Source organism: Guyanagaster necrorhizus, assembly GCF_019112545.1.
Source record: "Guyanagaster necrorhizus MCA 3950 unplaced genomic scaffold BT62scaffold_26, whole genome shotgun sequence".
In the NCBI taxonomy this organism is placed as follows: domain Eukaryota; kingdom Fungi; phylum Basidiomycota; class Agaricomycetes; order Agaricales; family Physalacriaceae; genus Guyanagaster; species Guyanagaster necrorhizus.
Window position 1 is genome coordinate 198,848 of NW_025064905.1, and position 20,056 is coordinate 218,903.

General features: G+C 49.9%; 9 protein-coding genes across 9 annotated transcripts in view; 5 read left to right on the top strand and 4 right to left on the bottom strand.

Moving 5' to 3' along the window:
* The window catches only part of BT62DRAFT_1078928 (uncharacterized protein), a gene marked incomplete at its 5' end in the record, with an annotated part of 5,813 nt that extends 131 nt beyond the window's left edge, over nt 1–5,682 (bottom strand). The window contains 10 exons of the mRNA XM_043179434.1: nt 1–181; nt 233–493; nt 546–2,915; nt 2,965–3,077; nt 3,131–4,202; nt 4,251–4,304; nt 4,354–5,058; nt 5,113–5,227; nt 5,259–5,317; nt 5,659–5,682. Coding sequence (XP_043036326.1) covers nt 134–181; nt 233–493; nt 546–2,915; nt 2,965–3,077; nt 3,131–4,202; nt 4,251–4,304; nt 4,354–5,058; nt 5,113–5,227; nt 5,259–5,317; nt 5,659–5,682 — 4,821 coding nt within the window. The 3' untranslated portion in view covers nt 1–133. The remainder of the gene's footprint in view (nt 182–232; nt 494–545; nt 2,916–2,964; nt 3,078–3,130; nt 4,203–4,250; nt 4,305–4,353; nt 5,059–5,112; nt 5,228–5,258; nt 5,318–5,658) is intronic.
* Nucleotides 5,683–7,674: 1,992 nt separating this feature from the next.
* On the top strand, nt 7,675–10,298 carry BT62DRAFT_359347 (uncharacterized protein). The gene is made up of 2 exons (XM_043180619.1): nt 7,675–10,124; nt 10,180–10,298. The coding sequence occupies exon 1, from the start codon at nt 8,130–8,132 to the stop codon at nt 10,038–10,040; it is 1,911 nt and encodes a 636-aa protein (XP_043036327.1). The 5' UTR covers nt 7,675–8,129; the 3' UTR covers nt 10,041–10,124; nt 10,180–10,298.
* Nucleotides 10,299–10,500: 202 nt separating this feature from the next.
* On the top strand, nt 10,501–11,549 carry BT62DRAFT_1009827 (NAD(P)-binding protein; the record flags this gene model as incomplete). Its single annotated transcript, XM_043177585.1, has 5 exons — nt 10,501–10,711; nt 10,771–10,813; nt 10,867–10,909; nt 10,968–11,107; nt 11,159–11,549. 5 exons carry the CDS (start codon nt 10,501–10,503, stop codon nt 11,547–11,549), a joined length of 828 nt encoding a protein of 275 aa, XP_043036328.1.
* Nucleotides 11,550–11,619: 70 nt separating this feature from the next.
* BT62DRAFT_988507 (uncharacterized protein) lies at nt 11,620–13,026 on the bottom strand (the record flags this gene model as incomplete). Its single annotated transcript, XM_043190115.1, has 7 exons — nt 12,370–13,026; nt 12,114–12,322; nt 12,017–12,059; nt 11,917–11,989; nt 11,811–11,893; nt 11,730–11,754; nt 11,620–11,678 (listed from the first exon to the last, which is right to left on the bottom strand). The coding sequence occupies exons 1-7, from the start codon at nt 12,634–12,636 to the stop codon at nt 11,620–11,622; spliced, it is 759 nt and encodes a 252-aa protein (XP_043036329.1). The 5' UTR covers nt 12,637–13,026.
* Nucleotides 13,027–13,174: 148 nt separating this feature from the next.
* BT62DRAFT_935562 (uncharacterized protein) lies at nt 13,175–13,939 on the top strand. The gene is made up of 3 exons (XM_043186971.1): nt 13,175–13,259; nt 13,317–13,750; nt 13,809–13,939. The coding sequence occupies exons 1-2, from the start codon at nt 13,181–13,183 to the stop codon at nt 13,727–13,729; spliced, it is 492 nt and encodes a 163-aa protein (XP_043036330.1). The 5' UTR covers nt 13,175–13,180; the 3' UTR covers nt 13,730–13,750; nt 13,809–13,939.
* On the bottom strand, nt 13,737–14,215 carry BT62DRAFT_1078933 (uncharacterized protein; the record flags this gene model as incomplete). Its single annotated transcript, XM_043179435.1, has 2 exons — nt 13,737–14,022; nt 14,075–14,215. The coding sequence occupies 2 exons, from the start codon at nt 14,213–14,215 to the stop codon at nt 13,855–13,857; spliced, it is 309 nt and encodes a 102-aa protein (XP_043036331.1). The 3' UTR covers nt 13,737–13,854.
* A 109-nt stretch (nt 14,216–14,324) lies between these two features.
* BT62DRAFT_904764 (uncharacterized protein) lies at nt 14,325–15,578 on the top strand (the record flags this gene model as incomplete). Its single annotated transcript, XM_043183578.1, has 3 exons — nt 14,325–14,399; nt 14,466–14,861; nt 14,913–15,578. 3 exons carry the CDS (start codon nt 14,325–14,327, stop codon nt 15,576–15,578), a joined length of 1,137 nt encoding a protein of 378 aa, XP_043036332.1.
* Nucleotides 15,579–16,122: 544 nt separating this feature from the next.
* BT62DRAFT_935565 (uncharacterized protein) lies at nt 16,123–17,412 on the top strand. Its single transcript, XM_043186972.1, has 4 exons — nt 16,123–16,592; nt 16,650–16,859; nt 16,912–17,304; nt 17,358–17,412. The coding sequence occupies exons 1-3, from the start codon at nt 16,301–16,303 to the stop codon at nt 17,196–17,198; spliced, it is 789 nt and encodes a 262-aa protein (XP_043036333.1). The 5' UTR covers nt 16,123–16,300; the 3' UTR covers nt 17,199–17,304; nt 17,358–17,412.
* A 225-nt stretch (nt 17,413–17,637) lies between these two features.
* On the bottom strand, nt 17,638–19,421 carry BT62DRAFT_904863 (class II aaRS and biotin synthetase; the record flags this gene model as incomplete). The annotated part of the gene is made up of 3 exons (XM_043183585.1): nt 17,638–17,843; nt 17,889–18,259; nt 18,310–19,421. 3 exons carry the CDS (start codon nt 19,419–19,421, stop codon nt 17,638–17,640), a joined length of 1,689 nt encoding a protein of 562 aa, XP_043036334.1.
* Between the last annotated feature and the right edge of the window lie 635 nt (nt 19,422–20,056).

Below are 20,056 nucleotides of genomic sequence, written 5' to 3' on the forward strand. Positions count from 1 at the left end.
GAAAATACAGTATATGCACTTCAGGAAGGAATAGCATAATAACATGAGATGAACAGTTTACTAAATGGACTGTATCGAAACGAAACGAATGTGGCACAACAAAGATAGATAAACGAATAAGTAAATAACATCTTTACTTTGAATCGGAGAGCATGCCAAGAGTTACCAATATTCCGTTAGGCTAGAAAGGTTATCAGACCGACATTAGCTAACAGTGAGCCTCTGAACTTACCTCCGCTGACATAGCCTTGTACACTTGAGCGAGCCCCGCGCTGTGTGGTAATGAACTTGGACGGTCGCAACTAGAACGACGTCCATGTCGCAGCTCAGGTGTTATGGCTTCTTCATCATTAGACTGAGGTACTACGAGTGATAGTGCTCTCCTAGGCTTGAGGTCCTTGGAAGTGATGCCAAGCATCTCACAAACCTCTTCATGAGCTCGGATCATTGCTCTGGTGTCTGAATTAGGCGTTATACCATCCGTAGAAATGCCCTGCTCAAAGAGTCTCAGCATCAGAAACTACAGATGTAAGTATGCTGCTTACCGTAGAAATCCTCGAGGACAGATTAGTCATGATATCGTTGGGCCTCTGACGAGGAATGAGAGGAACTGGAGGTACATCTTCGGAAAATGTCGATTTCGCGCCCGACGAAGTGCTCAGTCTGTTATTACTGATAATAGACGACCGAGCGGATCTTAAACCTGCCCTGGACATTCGGACGTTGGACTTACGAACAGCCGAAATACGACTAAAACGTTTGCCTTGGCTATCGGGTGATCCGAGCTGCGCCCGTTCACTGAGGTTATCAAAATCCTGCGCCATATTCTCTGCGTGTTGCCAGGCCTCATTCTTCTCCGCTTCTAAAATTTGAACTTGCTCCCGTAAGGCTTGTGACTGGGCAAATTCCTTTAGGAAGCTGGAGTTGAGTTTCCTCAACGCCATCGCCAACGCGCTGGCAAAATGCACCTCGCACAGGGAGTTCAACTGTGCAATCTGCTGGTCAATGCTGTGCAGATCTTCCGCCATCCTGTCAAGCCCCACCGAGACGTCCTTCAAATCTTCGACATAACGAACAGCTAGGGTCGGATTTTCCCAAGATGCGTTGGGATTAACCACTGCAGATAACGACTCTAGAAGTTCCATGCGACGTCGTGTGAACATCTTGTATCGAGATTTCACGTCCATCCTTTGCTTCTCCAGCTTCTCCATTTCAGCCGGAATTTCGAGGTCAACTGCTCCTTGATGCAAAAGCCGAATAGACGATGCTTCAGCAGACTTCCGTATTGCCTTAGATACTATTGCTTGTAGCTCAGACGAACGGAATGTCCATTTCGCTGCATCCACTGTGTAGCCCCTCCATTTCGGCGTAGGCGTCTGGAAACGTGGAGACGGAAGGGCGACAAAATATGTTCTTCGGTTGACACTGTCCCCTGAAGACACGGAGGGCACTCGATCGCGTTTAGGCTGAGACGGACCTCGAGGTCCGGCCGGAGCCCTTGTTCTCCTGCGCCTGGAAGCTGACGATGAAGCCACTGCAGAGTCCTCGTTAAGATTGGCAGGCGAGCTACTCGCAGACAAAATCAGTCCAGGTCCGGCTTCACGTCCACCTGTACTCGGGATGGGATGGTTATGGACAATGAAATCATACGGGGGAGGGGATCCTAAAGCCTTATAGGCATCACTATCATGGTCGGCATAAATGGGATCTCTGCGAGGCGGTCGAGCTGACGGTGGCGATGCAGAGTATGGGTGAGCGGGTAAAGGTGGCGGCGATGGAACTACAGGCGCCGGGGGTGCATGGATCACAGCCGGCGAGTTACCATAACCTTGAATTGGGACAGGTAACGACGGCTGTGGCAGTACTACAAGCACAGGGGGAGAGACATTCCGACGAACGGCAGGTGGAGGTGGAGGTGCTTCAGGTGCAGGCATTGGCAGAGGAGTTACGAAAGGAGAAGGTCCAGGCGAGGGGTCAAGACGGCGAACTGAAGGAGTACTCGGGGGTTCAACAAGGTCAGAGGCAGCGGGCGGCAAGGGTACGATGTCTGGGGTCACGAGGGAAGGTGTGGAATGAGAAGAAGGTAGAGGCAATGGGGGCAAGGCCGGTAATGCTTTCAACAATCGGATGTCTGAATTAGTTTCTGTCTCCAAGGATATTGTTGATCCAGTACCCGTCCGGCGAGACAGGATAGATAACATGCTTTCGGAAGAACCTTGATGAAGTATGGGGGGCGTAGCCGGTTTGGGATTTGATACGGCCGTGGGCATAACCGTTTCATGAAGACCTACAGGACTTTCATCTAGAATTGAAGGTAAAGGATGTGACAAAGTATCCTGGGGTACACGCATATGACCACCGGTGCAAAGCGGCGGAAGAACACGAGCGTCTGCAGGAACAAGGGCGAAGTCATCCAAAGAGGGCGCTACAGTCCGTACACGAGTTATACTGACTCGTCGAGAATGTCTAGCACTGTGGACAGATGAGGCAGCTCGCGTCAATAGCACCTGTTGGGTAATGCTGGGCATCATATTTGCCCTTGGAAGCGCTGCGGATATAGGTGTATGCAGGAACTCCTCTTGTCCATAGTCAGAACGTGTCGCCGATTCAAGACTGTAAGTTGGACTAGAAAGGTCAGGTGTCTCGGGAAATGTTTGCTGCCCGTAACTACTACCAACGCTATTGGGCGCGCCATCAGAGCAGTCAGAGTTTCCGATAGGCGCAACAATAAGTTGGTAGGAATCCATGTCCCTAAGATCACGAATAACTTTGATGGGACTTGGAGCGCTACCCGTTCGTTGGTGATTGATTACATTATTGGCTGTTGGAGATACTAGCGGATAGGAGTGGGAAGTGGGCGAACACGCTGCACTTGGACTTGTGTACATGCTCGCGGTAGAGGCATTTGGTGACAACTAGGCAATAGGTCACAGACGAAGTACTTGACTTGTACAGTAGACGCACCTGTAGTGAACGTGGGCGTTCACCAATGGGCAAGAGAGACAATCTGCTCCCATTGTCTTCAGACGAGTTTGCCGAACGTATGGAGTCACGTCGCGCGACCCATTCGATTCGACCTGGACGAGAGAGATGGATAACTGGGAAGAAACTGACCGAAACAAAAACTGACCAGAACCAGATGCAGAAGGTGTTGATGTACTCAGAATCAAACTACCGGAAAGTGCATGAGGCTTGGCGTCCTGCTTGAAAGGAGACGGAGGAGACAACTGAGAGCTTAATTCTTCCGGGATGGGAGAAAATGGCAATCTGTATTCGTTGCTCTCCGCCACAGGTTCATTGGATATAGAGTGTTCGTAATAATCCAGCACAGCTCCAATATCCTTTGCTGATGTGGCAGAAGCCTCTGTGGACGGAGACACAGGCTGTTGTACGCTGCTGCGCGACGGGGAAGCATTATGATCGGAGTCGGGCTTGATTGGGTGGGCTGCGTTTACTGCGCTCGAAGCAAGGGGAGAGCTCGGTTGAAGAGGGATGTCTTCGAGGACATCTTCAACCACATCAGTTGCGGATACCTCCTGCTGCGGGTTGATCCCTTTGTCACAAAACTCTTCAGGATCAGCGGGAGAAGACTCGTTTATCTTCTCCAAAGGCTCCGAATAATGATGGTCGCTCAAGGTTGTGGTGGCCAGGCCATTTGAACGCGGAAGAGAGGCTGATGTGTTGGGGTCCACGTCGTCAGACAATCCTATGATGCTTCCGGTACCAGCTCGTTTAGGCGCGTCCGTCAATTTATTGGCTTCCGGCCTTGCATTCCTTGGTGGAGAATAGACCAATTCCGCATTGAAAGGGATAGGTGGAACGACCTCAGAGGACGCAGGCGAAACCGAAGACGAAAATTGACTGCCCCAGCTGAGAGTCCTATCCCGGATCGCTGGAGAATTCAAGAAAGGATGTTCTCCCCGAGGTAGTGTCGCAGAATCCGTGCGAACAAGACTGGATGCGCCACTTCGGTGCCGGGACAATCTGTTATCACTGGATAGGACAAACGAATTCGCTAGCAATGCTCGCGCCAGGGTAGAGCCTGAAACAGCAGATAGCTCTTCGACTGACGAAATCTGAGAAGTGGGACGCGACCGACGGTCCGAAGCAGAAGCTAAGCGTATAGGCTGGGCTTTCGGACCATGCAAAGTTGTTGTAGGAATCTTGATGGGCGTAGGTGCGGTTCTTTTGTGCAACATTGGCTATTCCTGCGTTAAATTATCATTCAAATCAAGCACCGTGATACGCACCACTCGGTTTGATCTATCATTGGCCGGACCTGCGATGTTGACGAAATGAGATGCCTGAAAGATGGTAAGAAGTCTAGAGGAGTAAGAACGGAAGAGTACGCACGTCCAACGCCTCCAGATTTGCCAATATATCGTCGGAGTTAGAGGATGAGACCGACGTCTCATCCTCGGAATCACCATATATGCCTCCATCCTCATCAGTGGCGGAATTCTTCTGAGAATTCTGGGGCTGTTTTACATTGTGCTCATAATCACGCCGCGATCCACTGCCACTACTACCAGATGCTTCACCCTCACCTCCTGGAAAGAGATGCTCCGGAAACCAATTTGCCGTAGGTTCGAGAGAGAGGTCAATGTCCAATTTCATCTTCTGCGAGTTCTCTGGCGCCCTGGGACATCGTGGTCTTTTCTCTGTTCCCTCCGAGACCGTGGAGACCGTGGAGTCCATCGATGTCCGCTTGTCATGGCTGATATCGAATACAGCGGGGGCGGCGTACGGGTGGGGCGAGATTGTTGTGTTCATGCGCCGTATCTTAAATGGCGACTTGTTGCTCTTGTTCTTGTTGCGCCCTGACAAGGACATAAAGGAAGGAAAGGCGGGCATAGCCGGTGTCAGTTGGCGGAATGGACGGCTACGAATGACCAGATTCGTCTGTCGGACAAGGAAGTGGGGAGCAGGGCACACCAGCAAATGGTAGTTGTGTGCCAACAGCTTCGGATGGTCGTCTACTCTGGTATGTTTGTACGTGTCATTGGCATCAATTAGGTCAATGATGCGTCTGATGGATATAACACAGTACACACCATTCTGTAGCACATCACGCTTCGGATCACTTTAGATAAGATTGGGTCACGGCCACACACTCTGCACAGGTTGTACAGCCGGAGGGCATAGAAAGGCACCGCCCATCACACAACCTCGAAATACTCTGGATTTCGTGAGTGCAGTCTGCCGTTCATTATCCGGGTAGAGGTGCCTGCGTCCAAAAAAAAAACGGCGAAAGGTACGCACCGTCGAGATGTTCACGGAATATCATGCCTTTGCCGTCATCTTGAAGGTGCAGGGACTGCAGAGGAGTAAAGACATCAGTTTCAGCGCCGTTGTCGTCGTCGTCGTCGTCGTCGTCGGAAAGTGGAGGAAAATCCGGGGAAAAATACGGGCCGGAAATTTTGGAGAGAATTTATGGTGTGCTGACTAAGCCGGTATCGGGCCGCCAGCCCCGTCATCCACTCTTTTTTTTTTTTTCTTTTTGTCTTCAGCATTTGATTAACCGCAACAAGCCAACTACTAAGACGCGGTGGAGGTACAAGTCCTCAGGATCCTCTCTCCCTCTTGTTCCGGTCCCTCCGCTCTTCCTTCCGAGTTCCCCTGGTGTTTTGACATGTAATATGAGGTAGAGTAACGGACATGTATGGTACTTTGCGCCCCCATGGTGGGCTAATTGATTAGTTTGATTCTGCGGTTGGCCGAAGCCGTGGCCCCCGTCATCCACTGACTGGCTTTTTTTTATATCAGTCGCCTATCGCTAGAAACTCCTTGAATCTGTCGCTGAGGATTTCCACTATATCGCCAGATCTCCCATCTGAATTTGTTATCTAACAAACACGACTCGTACTCTGTTCTGGCCTCCGTGTTTCTAGGAATCCTATTTCGGTACCGACATTCCCTTTCTCATCCTCATGCTTGCCAACTTCTCTCTTGGTGGTGTTCTTTGTGATTTCTGAAAGAAAGTGTCAGGGCCACCTATCACCGTTCTTTGAGCTCACGGTGGGAGAACAGAACATGCTTGAGACTTCCAAGTTCAAAAAAAGGTACTGGGAGGCTCCCGAACAGCAACCTAGCTTTGCGTGGGATATCATCGTGTTGGTAGGTAGGTCCAGGAAGTGCTCCCGTTTAATCTGCTAGCGCTGAATTCCTTCAACAGTATTCTGAACATTGCATTGTTCGTACGTACAGTTACAGTCTTTTCTGGTCTGCACCTTTGTACATCTTTCGATCTCACCGGGTACTTGGAATCTACCCGGCGGTTCGAGAGTACGTCTATTTACAGCTTGTAAGCGCCGACTGCCCCTGGCTACCTATCGATGATCATTTCCACCTCGCGGTGTCAATGCAGATGTAGTTGAATCTTTCCGTCACCATTCCACCAACCCCTAGTGGAAGTTCTAAGGTGATGTTGTATGCCCTTTCTCTAATGAACCTGGAGATGGTGAGCAGTTCGGTATCCATGGCGAAGGAGTGAAATGGTGAGCGCTATTATATGTCGTAGGCAGAAGCCTCATTTCCACATGATACCATCAAATGCGATTGAATCTCTCCATTTATTATCAACCAAGACTATGCCGCATGCAGCGGACTATCAAATTTACCGAACGACACCGTGACTTGAAGCTTGAAGTCTTCAAGACAAAGCGAAGGACATGTACGGATGCCTCATGGTCAAATTCACACCGGAGATTGAATCAAGTTTGAACCTTCCAAGCATGCAAGTTGCTATGCCATAAGATCTGAACCTTGAACCCACACAAGACGTCTGCGCCCATCAGGCCCTCAGGAGTTCAATAAGTTAACCCGCCTGCCGACGTGATGGACGGACCGCCGGCTTGATAATGAATGATCTGGCATTTGATGAATTAAAAAAATGTCTTGTTGAAAATGCTTTTGTTTTTGTTAGGAAGCGACCCTTCGCCGCAAAGCAGCATCGACAAAAATCACGGAGGCGGCACTGGTCTGGTCTGCACAAGAGCGGCACTAACTGGAGCGAGCGTCATGGGAGCCGGAGGAGCGTGATTACGAGCACGTGGGGATCAAATCTTCTCTCACGTCAATGGAGACTTCAAATCTCAGCTTCGGTGTGCCCCATGCCTCTGATTCTGGATGGCTGTTGGTCAGTCATTCCAGGTGCCGTGATGTAAATGGTCATATTCCTGGAACAGGGAGGAACACCGGTGACGATATAAGCCAATCGGAAGGACGTCAGGCAGTTTGACGGGACGGGACTGTCCGTAGTCGCATTCACTAGGTGATTTGAATGAATGGAGGATTGGCATTATCCAGGGCTGGTAAATTGCTGCAAATTATTGATTGTCAAGGTTGAATATTTCATATTTGCAGGTATTATCGGAAATATTGATGAGACACTTCGGCACACAGGAACGAGCCCCGCTGGTGACGTCGCCTAGAGCTAAACGGTGACCTTGGATTTTTTTCTCCAGTTCTCAATCTCGGCCAATATCAATTCCGCGTGGGTGCACTGCTAAAAGCACCTTCTGCTTCTCGCATTACCACTGCATCCGTAAGGGACTAACGGCACCCCAAGCTGATCTTCGAAGAACTTGGCTTTAATTTCCCACTACAATTTAAACCAACCACGGTCTTTCACCGCCCATTTGGACAACGACCCCCGTTTTCTTTCATTATCCTCCTCGGCATGGCTACTTCATCCCCAGCCAATAAATTTCGCACGAAAACCTCCGATTTTGCCGACTTTCTTCGAGGAGTTGGTCAACATCAGCATCACACGAGCACTCCCCGACGAGCGTCAGACAATCCTCCAACATCTTCTTCTACATCGACATCAGACGCGCAGGATGGCATGCGGAGGAAGAAAACATTGATACCATTCTTTGGACGCGTCAGAAGGAAGTCCAACGTTTCCGGTACCTCTGGGGGAGAAGTGTCTGAGCACGAAGGCGCCGACAAGAGGTCGCAGTCATTGGCATTGGTGGCGGACGATCAGTAAGTTTTCCCTCCGTTTCCGTTTCTGGTTTGCCTTTTCGGGAAGTTGGCCAGATCGTGATCAGCTTCTTTGCTACCCTGCTCGTCTATTCAAGATATATGGAACCGGACTAACCTGTGTTTGATGTAGGCGCAGTTTTATGGTGATCTCGCCAGAATTTGCTTCGCCTGTCGCTTCCGCTGCTTCCCAACATCAATTGCCCAACACGATATCTCGTGTCACAAAACTACGGACCCTCCGTAAACCTAACGGAAGGATCACCGGCGTCCGTTCTCCTACCGGATACACGTCCGATTCATTGGTGCCGCCGCCCAAAAAAGCGCGTCCGAGCATAGATTCCACTACCTCCAAGGAGACGCGTTCCACTACCCCTCGACCAAAACAGCCAACAATTACCATATCCCAGCCGCCCAATAGTTTTCTAGACGATAATTACGACGACTTGTTCACTAAACCCCGCAAGAAATTGCACGACAGCAGCGTTTCCCCCTCCCCCCCGACCTCTAACGATCATGATGATCGAGCCTTCCATAGCGATGGTGACATTTCCCCGACATCGTTGCTATTTCCTCGTTCGTCTTCGTCAAATAAACCCCCCCCTCAATCTGGATCATCTACTTCTCCTCCTCCTCCTCCTCCTCCTCCTCCTCCTCCTATGTCACCTACGTCTTTCCGCGACTGGCGGATTGTTGGAGACGAAACAAGTTCCCTAAAATCGACCAGGAGTTCGCGGAGACTTGTCTCCGATGATATTACTAGAACCTCAGGCGAGGAATCGGAGGCGATTTCCACAATTTCCATGCCGGTAACGTCTGCCAGTGACACAGACAAGCGGTCCTCTACGACATCCTGGCTCCATAATGAATCGCGGAGATCAAAGTCAATGATCAGATCGCCAATGCAATCTGCGCCAAATCAACCTCCGACGATTCCTCTACCAGCTACCCCCGGACCTTCCCAGACGGTTCCAACTCGACTTTTAGGTTACAGTGGTACCCGACCAAGGGCCGTCACCATTTCTTCTTCGGCTTCTTCTCGTGCCCAGGTCGCTACCTCTCCACTGCCCACATCACTCCCGCCAAGGCACAGCCAATCCACGTCCCGGGATCGCAAGTCCACTGACGAGAACGCCAAGAAGGAAAATGCCGCCTTTGATATCGAAACGGCGTCCGCGGACCAATTGCGACAAGCCCTCATTCTCCGCGATCAACAGCTTGATGAGCTCGCGACCTACCTGCTCAAGGTGACGCAGAATCATGTTACCGAAAAGAACGCTCTCGAGAAAAAAATAGCTTCTCTAGAAAGAGAGGCAGCGCGGCGCGAGAAGGAAATTAAAGGACTCAGTTGGCTTGTCAGCAGTAATCGTATACAAGGAAGCGTCCCGCTCTCTAGCGCCGGGTTCAGATCTATGACCGTGCAGGAGTCGGAGTCGGAGAAGAACAGCAAAGGCGATGCGACGTCTTCCATGATCAAATCTCCGGCGTACAAGCATGTCAATTCCGATTACGACGACTCAGGCGCAGAATCTTATCCGACGCCACGAACCGAGTCAGCCCGAGGCTCACTCTCCGGTGGCGAATCATCATCCTCTCCATCTCAGCAAGTCAAATCATATAGATTGGCGCCCAAGCTGGGGCTTTTGAGAGGGTCATCATTGCGAATGGGGGGTACGCGTCTTGCGCTGGAATCGGATGGGAAGGATACGCCCAAGGTGGATAAGCGGGCTTCCGTGTCGTCTTTTGCTTCGTCGGCGGCATCATCATCGCTATCGGGTTCCTCATCAATGATGCTGCCATCGAGCCCCTCGATGACTACGCTTTCTGCTATTCCGGAGGGCCCACCTCCTGTCCCACCGAAGAAACCCCTGTCGCGGGATCCAGCCATAGTAGCTGCGATAGGTACCGCGGAGCAGAGACGGGAGAAAGAGCAGAAGAAAATCCCTCGATCGATGAACACGGCTCCTACTCCCGCGGCTGCATATGCTGCCAATCTCCAGAAAGCACGACCGCGGTCCATAGGTCAAATACTCGACCAAACCGAAAATACCTAGTCCTGAACCTTTTTCCCGTGTCGGTTCCGGGGAAATTGTCTTGTTCAGAAGATGCTATTCGCGTCGTCCATCCACCAATAACTCGTACGTATCACATTCTTTTTTAGTTCGCTCGTCACACTCGTTCGCTCGTTCGAAGCCAGAAGTCAGAACCACCCACCGTCCGGCTATTCTATTGTGGATCCAGCGGCGGCCTCTTTTCACCGTGTATCTAATTGTCACTCACTATCGTTGACATTACCATATTGTGTTGTTTTTTCTTGGATATTATTATCTACTCTCATAACTGTATCTGTATACAATACAATTACAAAAAGCTTCCGTGTAATTGTTTGAACTCTGTTCAAGCCATAGAAAGCCTCCGTCGAATTACACACTTCGTCCGACTCCCCACACCACCTGTCAGCGATCGGTGATCAATCAATTATCATCGATTCTCTGTCTCGCATCGACGCCCGGAATGAAGCTCGCAATCACTGGCTGCAATGGATCCGTCGGGAAACAGGTCGTTCTTCTCTCTCTCAAGCGGGGTCATTCAGTCGTTGGAATCGACGTCAACGGCCCAATTTCCCTGACTGACGAGAACTATGTGTTCTACAAAGTCGACCTTCGCGTATACGAAGACACGCTCAGGGTACTGCAGGGATGTGAAGGGATCATACATCTCGCCGGTATAGTGATCTTACCCCTTCATAAACCACCGATCGGCCACCGACATCGACCGGCGTAGCTTTTCCAAACCCAGGAGACTACGGGGTAACTGCGCACAACAGGTCAGCTTGAAAACAAGAGTGCTTCCAGCAGCAGATGCTGATCAAAAATTCAGCAACGTCGTAATATCATGGAACGTCCTTCGTGGTGCAGCACAAGTAAGCATATGCGACCAAATTCCTCTACGACTTCAAATACTCAAGTGCCGGGACTTAGTTGGGGATCACGCGAATCGCACAAGCATCTTCTGTGAATGTCCTTACGATGGTGTACTCAAATCAACCTCACTTTGATTATTTTCCCATCGATGAGGATCATCCATGTCTCCCAGATGAGCCTTACGGATTATCCAAAGTGTAAAATCATCGAGCTCCCCCTTCCGGCGCAGGCTGATTCTTCCTCTACAGCATTTGCGAGCTCCAAGCTGACGCTATAGTCCGTCGATACCCCACAATGCGCATCGCTAGCCTCCGCCTTCACTGGTCCGTTCCCGACAAGTCCAAACCGCGCTCTCTTCCTGTTGACAAAGCCAAAAACGACCTATGGGGATACGTCAACGACGAGTCCGCTGCCGACGCGTTCGTCCTGGCAGTGACACAAGACAGCCGGAACTGGTCCGGCCACGAAGCGTTTTTCATTGTGGCGCCTGACACAGTAGTAGAAGAAGATTCTAGGTTACTTAGGGAAAGATTCTGGCCGACGGTGAGAATCACAGAAGGGAAGGACGTTAGTGGGAACAAAGGATTCTTTGATTGTGGTAAGGCACAAAGACTTCTGGGGTGGGTGCATTTTCCTTGAGGTCTCGGAGTGATAGCGGTGATTAATTGATATCGCGATTATACATATATTACATTGTTGGTGAGATCATTTAGCCATGAATATACCATTGGCCCAGGGGCGTGAGGTTTCCATTACCGTCCAACATGTCTAATGAAACTTAATCAGTCTCTTGAATCGTGATGAGAAGATGACACTTACTCGACGCTAATGGACTCGTGGTTCGCTTCACGAAAAAGGAAATGAGCGTGCGAGAGTAGAACTATTAGCAAATTACCATACCTTGTAAGCAAACCAGGCATATCGCTCAACCCAATCAGTCGCATCCATGAAGGCTACAACTTGCTTCATGAACTCGAGTAGGGCTATTAAATTTTAATCAATCAACAACACCAAACTCGGACAGTAGGCGACATGCCTCCAGAATCAGTCCGCGTATCAGTGAATTCCGTAACCCAGACCTTTTAATTGGGAAACCTCGAATGAACTTTCTGAAGATAGAGAATAAAATTTGCAGCCCCCTCTCCGTACCTAAAAAAAAAAGATGAATAAGTTTCATGAAAGGCATCAGATGAGAACACGTACCAATGAACTGCTAAAAAATCTACTGTACACCCCGAACATTGGGCCAAAAAATCGGATAGCCATTGAAGTCCAGAATCCGCCGATGTCACCGCGGGTGAGCCTAGCCGTATGCCAGAGCTAGCTAACGGGTTGATATCGGCTTTCCACATCTGCACAGCTGTCCCCACAGGTATATTCGACTGCTGGCCGTAGTCCGGTTCATTAAAGCCCTATCACATAATCAATGACCGAGCCCGATAATGAAATAAAAATCTACCAGGACGTTCGTAGCGCTAGCAGATCGAGCCCCGGAGAGGAAGCCGTTAAGTCCATCCGTACCCCATTGCATGGGAACGAATTCGACTCCAGAGATCGAAGGACTAGGGGAGGAAGGGGACCAGTTGTACACCCAAGAACAACTCCTGCCGCTAGCCTTGTATATATCCTCGGGGTGACTAGCTGGATCGAAAGCTAGACCGCGTTTGGAGTTTGAAGCGAAGACGAGGGGAAACAATAAAGCGAGGGCGAAGAAGCGAACGAACATTGCCGTGGACGCTGAAGGGGAGCTTCGTGGATGAGCGAGCAGTATTCATCAGCCTTTTATACATTACGGTGGCCTTGCGAATTTGGGGAGGCTTGAGGTAAAGGTGCAAAGCGAGTCGTGTGGAGTGCTGAGAAGACGACGATTTTTCTGATATTCTTCTCCGAGGGGCGCATGGTTGAGGTAACGACAAGAAGGACTGGGTACAAGTCGGACGATTTCATACTGGCTGCCCCACAGAATTTTGGCGCCAGTAGAGAGGTGAAGCATGCCACAGTTAGATAGTGCGCTTTTTGAGAAGTAGAAGTGAGATAAATATTCAAATATTCTGCACCCTTGGAAAAAATATGACTTGGTCGATGAAAAAGTTGTGCTCGCAGTAGTTCATGAAAGCAACATATAAAAAAATTCACGACCGTCGGTTCGACGTGCCGGAGTATTCCGAATTCGGAATACAGCAGTGGGCTAGGCTTGTCCAACCAATTATTCTCATCTCAGCGCCCACCAGATACCCTGATCGTAGCATTCCTCGCAAGCAGCACCCAAAATGGCTACGTTGAGTACGGGAGAGACGTATGCAGAGCGATTCTGGGGACGGATGAAAAGGGAACCACTTATCCCGGTCGGTGCGTGCGCCGCTTTCTGTGCCAAACTGGCCTTGTTGACCTTACATTTCCTTGCAGGATTGCTCCTTACAACAGGAGTGTTCGGTGGCGTTGTATACCATGCTCGCAAAGGCAATCAGAGGCAGCTACAACTCTGGATGCGAGCACGGGTAGTCGCGCAGGGTCTCACGGTCGTTGCTATAGTCTGGGGATTCTATCGACTTCAGCAAGATTCTATCAAGTACAACGAGAATCTTGTGCAGGAAGTGGCTAGGGTGGATGAAGAAAAGGCTAGGGAACGGGCAGCGTTTGAGGAGAGGCTGCGAGAGGCGGAGGTGACGTACGAGGCTGAAGCTCGTGCTGCAAAAAGCTGGTTCAGCAGAAAGGATGGCGACGCAGCGCCGCCGACTGAAAGCTCTGGCAAGCGGTGGTACCAGTACTTGGGCTGGTCGCAGTCAACATCCAAGCCGGATTCCGATGAAAAGGCTTAGGACATGGCAAGGATGCTCATGGTGAGTTGATTTACTTGGGTAATAAAGAGGCAATAGGGCAGAGTTCATAACAATACAGCTTGATAATAACAATCCTTTCCCGTAGCCTGCCCTCATGCTACCATCTAGCTGTCGCTTCTTGTCAAAATATCCTCATCTTTTGGTGCAGGTTCTTCTACGGCCAACTTCCACCCTCCGTATAGTTGGTTCACGATGGCGCTTCGCCGCAGAACCACGAGCTCTTTCATAGCATCAGAGTACATTGTTGCGACCTTGGAAGGGTCAGTTTCGGCCTACAGGCAAGAGTGTCAGGATAATGATAATGAAAACATGTACAGGACGCACTTGTATACTCCGGAAAGTGTCCTGCGTCCGTCGGATGAAGTAGTTCCTAAAGTTGTACGAACTGAAGGACCGTGATGACCTCAAAGCTGAGTGATATAGGTGCAAAATCATCTGCTTGCTTGGGCCTGCTGGGCCAGACATGGTGGATACGCTTCAAAGGTCGGCACAAAGTGGACCTCTGACTAAGCAAAAATGTTATCAACAATCATCCATTTTCCCGTTTGATCTTATCAGTTCTCTTTTTCTCACAATGACCTCTGTCGCAGAATTGAAAGAGCAGGCAAACAGTGCGCACAGCAGAAAATCCTATCGACTGGCTATACAGGTTTGTTCATTTCCCCCACTGGGGGACAGGAAGCCTTTGCCTTTTTCTCACGACTTCCCTGCGTAGCTATACAGCCAGGCGCTGGATGCTGCAGATATAACGGCCGTGGAAATTAAAAGACAGATTCTATCTAGTCGTTCACAAGTTTACCTTGACTTTGGTGATCTTTACGGTGCTCGTAGAGACATCGAGCTCGCGCTTTCCCCGGATTACACGACTCCAGACTCGCCCAAGGCTTTGACAGCCGCATGTCATTCCCGGCAAGCAAAAATTATGTATAAGTTCTCGAGATACAATGAGGCACAGATATGCCTGGAGCAATGTGAAAGCCTTAAAAAGTCAGACAACGCCTCGCGGTTATCTGATACGGAAATACAACTGCTCATAGACATAGATATTGCCCTATCGCGTCCCGAAGATAGCGACGAGAGACGTAAGGACGAGCTTCTCCGAGCACTCGATGTAAGTTTCTGGTACCTTCTAGAGGCAGCAGCTACTTAGAAGGATTCCTAGTACCGCGGAGCAATAATCGAAGAGGATCACCGTGACACTTTCCCTCATCACCCCGACCCATCTGTCGCCGCCATGGAGGATCCCAGCTTGCTGTTCGAATTCGATACGTCCGATGGTCGGCCCTACAAGACCCTACGCAACCCAGATATAACACCCTTATGTGTAGCGCTAAATCTGGTCCTGCCCGAGTTCCTGCATGACCCGTTCCATCCTGGACAAAGATGTATTGTAAAGACGCGTGTCACGGAAGATACAGACATGTATGAGGCTGTAGACGGCACACTCTCTACCTACTTTGCGCATATGCTACATAACCGTGGGTCGGTGCCGCTGTCCCAGGGTGAACTCATGACGCTACAGTCTCAACACATGCTTTTCAACGGCGCTGTCGCCATCATCATTACAAGAGAGGGCCGGTTCTTGGAGATCCCCCCTTCAGCAACGGTGCAAGATATCTGGAGGGGCGGTAGGTGGCCCCGAAAGACGCCTTGTCCCTTCCGAGACTTGAGACCCGTCCCGAAAGCACGCAGCCCAGATCAGGTTGATGGTGTATGTGTCTCAAGTCAGCGCTCCGTGGACATCCTCGTCTTTCCGGGTCCCAAGGCTGAGCTGACTCACAAGTGCGTTTGGTGGCTTATCGCCATCCGTTCTTGTACTGACAGCTAGCCAAGGTTACGTGTCTTGGCTGAACAAATCGACCGCATGCGGGATATCATGGAAGCCGCAAGGACGTGAAGTCCGCAGGCTTTGACAATGGCACAAGGGTGATGGTTGCATTTCTGATGTAAATTTCTTGGACGGTATACCCTGGATGCCGACAATAGCCTTGTATTTTGCATCCGACCTTCGAACAACGTAAGGTCGTGGTCGTGTGGCTGTGAAGTACCTTGTACGCGACAGAAGGAAGCAAATTGTGAACGATCGAAAATTTGAAATATAGGCGCTTTGCTCCTTCTTTGCTCCGCTTTTCTCTCTTTTTTTGTCATACTTTGATTGCCAGTACTATAAGCCTATGGAGCAACAGGAACGCATCTGCCAAAAATTATTCATAGAATAAAACCCGAACATTCGAACAATAAGCAAACAAGGTGCGCCGTGAAGCTCGACTGGGCCTTGCCCTGCACACGACTCACCTTTCACATGCTCCTTTTGTTCTTTTTGTTTTCTTCACAGAACTAATGACTATCATAAGCATCATTCGGTACCTCCATATAAGACAACATATTCTCTTTTAGGAAAGTACAATGCAAAGTTCGAATTCAATGACATTGATGCGCCAACGAAGCATGTGGTTGCTGAAATGCAAACGCTTAACAAAAGCATATTCTTCTTATATATAAAGGCCTAACTTTTCCATCTGTAAATATCCACTTCCCCTCTCTCGAAAAATGGCGACTCCTTCCTCCTCCACAACCGTCTTCCGACTCCGCCCTCAAACACACGGTCACCATTTGCCCCCTCACATCATTGAACGTCACCGACGCGTGCTCGCTGGGATACTGCACAAACGCTTCTTGATTGACCGATGGAGGCGGAACGTCGTCATGGCCACTGAACCAGAGTCGAGAGAGAGGCCAACCTATCAGAGCCGCTTAAGGGAACAATTTTGGCAGTTGCGTGACGCTCTCCCTGCTCCTTTGAAGCCCAAGGCAGCGGATAGGGTAGCTATCATGGAAAATGGCAAGTCGTTATTCCATTATTAAAGAAATTTCAAAGGCTGATAACTCTGCCTACCAGCCATGTACTATATCGTCGGTCTCAAAAACGCGCTGCATGTCATTCAAGGGAGGCCCATGGAGAGCCTCCCAGCATATATCCCTCACGAACTCCAAGGAGCCTCGCTTACACAACAGCGAACGTATCACGAAAACTGTACGATACGGATGCTCTGCCAAGTGGTCGGGGGACTTTCAGGCGTCGAGAGTAAAATACAACTCCTTGAACAAGGTTAGTTTTCTTGTCTGCCTTACGGCACTGTGGGCTAAGCGGTATTCCCCAGCGACGACGTACATCCGCAGTCTTGAGGAACAGTATCAGCGCCTTCAACTGGAAAAAGATGCCAGCCGGCGACTTCCTCAACCCATCACGCCTTCGTCTTCATCAAGTTCCGAATTCTCTTCACCTTGCCCATCCACACCAGAGGGACAGACGGAGATGATGGATGTTGATGATTATTCGTCCGAGTCGTCAGACCGACTTCCGTCCATCTACGACATATTACGGGAAAAGCCTCCCCTTGACGGTCTTCAGCTGCCTCCGCTGAGAATGCTGTCTCTCTGTGACTAATAGCCCCCCGACGCGCGTCATTCCTTCATAATTTATCGGCTCATATCCAGTAGCATTGTACTTTTTACGCATACTTCCATCCAAATTTCGCATATTCCAAGTGTAGCTTTAGCTGTTGTCACTGTGGTGCAGGAAACCGACGTAGATAATGTAGCATACCTAGATTGTTCACCACAATACCACAATTTCATGAGGATTTCGATCTAATCATTCCAGCCATCAAGTCGAAACTGTTGCCGTCGGGCTGCAAGTCGATGAACCCCTCCTCTCCAGATGACCAGCCCATTCGCTCCGGGACCGTGCGCAGCAACCCGTGGTCGGATGTTATACCGCTGACGCGCACCTTCTTTGGAGGGACCGTTGTTGTCAGAGTCACAAGTTGATCGCTAGATCATAAGGAGCAACGTTAGGTGCCCGGTAACTGTCCAATGTATTGTACTTACGAATGAAGCCATCTGTCCAAGTACAATGCCATGAATGGCTCAAAAGAGCCTTGGCCTTGTACGAAAACGGTCCACATCTTCTCGAACTTCGCTAGTATCACGGCGGCGATAGTCTCCATGCTAAGCGGCAAGTCGCTCGCCGGGTTTTGTAACTGTGATAACGAGAAGATGGGAGGCAGGTTGTGCACATTCAGCCCAGAGCCTATTGCTATAAGTAAAAATAAGAGCTCTAAACAAGTCAACATACCAATGGTAATGTCACACTTCCCTCCGGAGAAATTCGTACTGACTAAAATCCCTCCGATCTTCTTTTTGTCGCCTTCCCCAGGTCCAAAGATGGCATACAAGTCATTTGGCCACTTGATACGAACACTCTCACCCCTTTTTCCCAACACGCTCTTATATCGGCATGCTTCTGTTACCGCAAGGGCAAACAGGTACTGCACAAAGACTAGCTTGTTTGCTGGGAACGATGCCAAAGACACGCGTAACAGAAGGGAGAACTGCAGACAACCCGCGGGGGAGAGCCAGATATTACTTCCTCTGCCGCGCCCTGTGAGCTGGAAGGAGGCCAGAGACAGGAAGGGGGTGGGGAGGGAGGCGAGGAGGCGCGGGTTCCTAGTATAGCAAGTTAACAAATCTCAGGCCGCAAGATTGAGGAGACATACTTGTCAATCATTGTCTGGGTACTTGTCACGACCTCGCCGTACAATAAGGCTTCACCAAAACCCCAGCTATCAGTCTCTGTGGGGCAGCCCTCATCTGCATGCGCCACAGACAGCTTGTCAAAAAAAGTCTTGACTTGGAACAACGGTGTGGATCTGTCATCCGGAAGATCGCCATCGGGATAAACGATGATATGTTTGGGCTGCCAAGCGGCTGGATCTTCTGAGCCCAAATACACCCTCTGGGCTTCGGCTTTGACGTCTGGATACTCCTGCATTTGATGGAAGTACAGCTTATCGTTGTCGTCTTCAAACATTTTCAGATCCGATCCCGAACCACCCGCGATGGCCTTGATAATCTTTGCGACAATTTGTGACCTGCATGGATGGCCCACAAGGAATTGGGGCGAAGGGCGCGATACGGAATGAGCGTCAGGGGAGGGAAGCCTAAGACCGAGTTTCACAAGAGTCGTTCGAAGTAAGGATTTCCGAAGCGACTCGGAATCTTCATTGGCAATGGTGCGCTCGATGTTGACAGACCAGAATACCACAGAGCCATCATCTACAGCACATTTTATGCCCGCAATGCGGGATTCGCGTTGTTCATTGTAGTAGGAGGCCAGCGATTCGTGACTAACACTGTCCTCGAAGCCAGCGATTGGCCCTAAAGGTAGTCCCTCGATCCCTTCAATAGAATCACCATTGCCGACAATCGATGTTGTTGACGACAGTTCTTTTGTTTGAGGAGAAATAATCGGCGTTATATAACATTTGGAGGTGCGGTCGTAGAGTCTGAACGAAGCCTCGTCGGTGAGACTCAGAGACCCAAAACTGGCAATTCCACGAGGAGTGCGTTTAACGCCTGCGCCAAAGGCCAGCAACGAGCCCCCATTTTCGACAAAGTTATTGATAGAAGGTAGTGATGACGGAAATACTGAGCGACATCTAGGAAAAACGAGCAATGCGCAAGAAATGGGCCATGGCTGAGACTTCAGAACTTGATGAGAAATTTGCTGAACGGTATAATTCGGAATGAGTAGAGAACGAAGGGTAGAAATGGTGTCCACAAGGGACGATTGAATGACTTCTGGTCCAGAATATACAAGGACGTTCATTTCAACAGGTGATAGTGGTGGTAGTGGTAGTACCGGCACAAGATCCCAATAAGGGTCCGCTGGCTGTATAATACCTCCGTCGGCGTTTGCCGCGGCCCCTGTGATTTATAAACAAGTTCGACTCCCACCATCATCCTGAATTGTCGAGGTAAGCACAAATGCATGCATCTGCTCCCCTCCTCCCCCCCAGATGAAAATTACAATCTGCAGGTTCCTTCATGGCGCCGAAATCACCCCTATTCATCGTCTCCCGCTCTTAACTGCTTATCCTCTACAACGCACCACCACAAGATTGTCGTCCGTATGTGCATATGGGAAGGCTGCGCCCGCCACACCGGTGTAGTTCACAGACTCTAGGTACCAAATGAGAACGGTCTACAGTAAGATAAAAGAGATTTAATGAACTGCGATAAGAGGTCGCTCCCAGATCATGCGCAACCAATAGTTACTAAGCTTGCGTTCCAGAGTAACCCACACGAACGTACTTGCGTAACGACACGAAAGGAACACACGTTCTTCTTCAACCTTGCCAGCGTTTTCAGGTTACATGTGAGGATTCCAATGAAGTCACACGGTATTTCACCGGGACACTAGTAGAATCTCTGTGTCGTACAAAGATCTTTTGAGTCACATTG

Bases quoted from the DNA above. Each gene is read 5' to 3' on its own strand.
- BT62DRAFT_359347 (XM_043180619.1), top strand. From the start codon at position 8,130: ATGGTGATCTCGCCAGAATTTGCTTCGCCTGTCGCTTCCGCTGCTTCC.
- BT62DRAFT_935565 (XM_043186972.1), top strand. From the start codon at position 16,301: ATGGCGACTCCTTCCTCCTCCACAACCGTCTTCCGACTCCGCCCTCAA. The intron at 16,593-16,649 runs GCAAGTCGTTAT...TCTGCCTACCAG, and splicing joins GGTAGCTATCATGGAAAATG to CCATGTACTATATCGTCGGT. The intron at 16,860-16,911 runs GTTAGTTTTCTT...GGTATTCCCCAG, and splicing joins AATACAACTCCTTGAACAAG to CGACGACGTACATCCGCAGT.
- BT62DRAFT_935562 (XM_043186971.1), top strand. From the start codon at position 13,181: ATGGCTACGTTGAGTACGGGAGAGACGTATGCAGAGCGATTCTGGGGA. The intron at 13,260-13,316 runs GTGCGTGCGCCG...ATTTCCTTGCAG, and splicing joins GGAACCACTTATCCCGGTCG to GATTGCTCCTTACAACAGGA.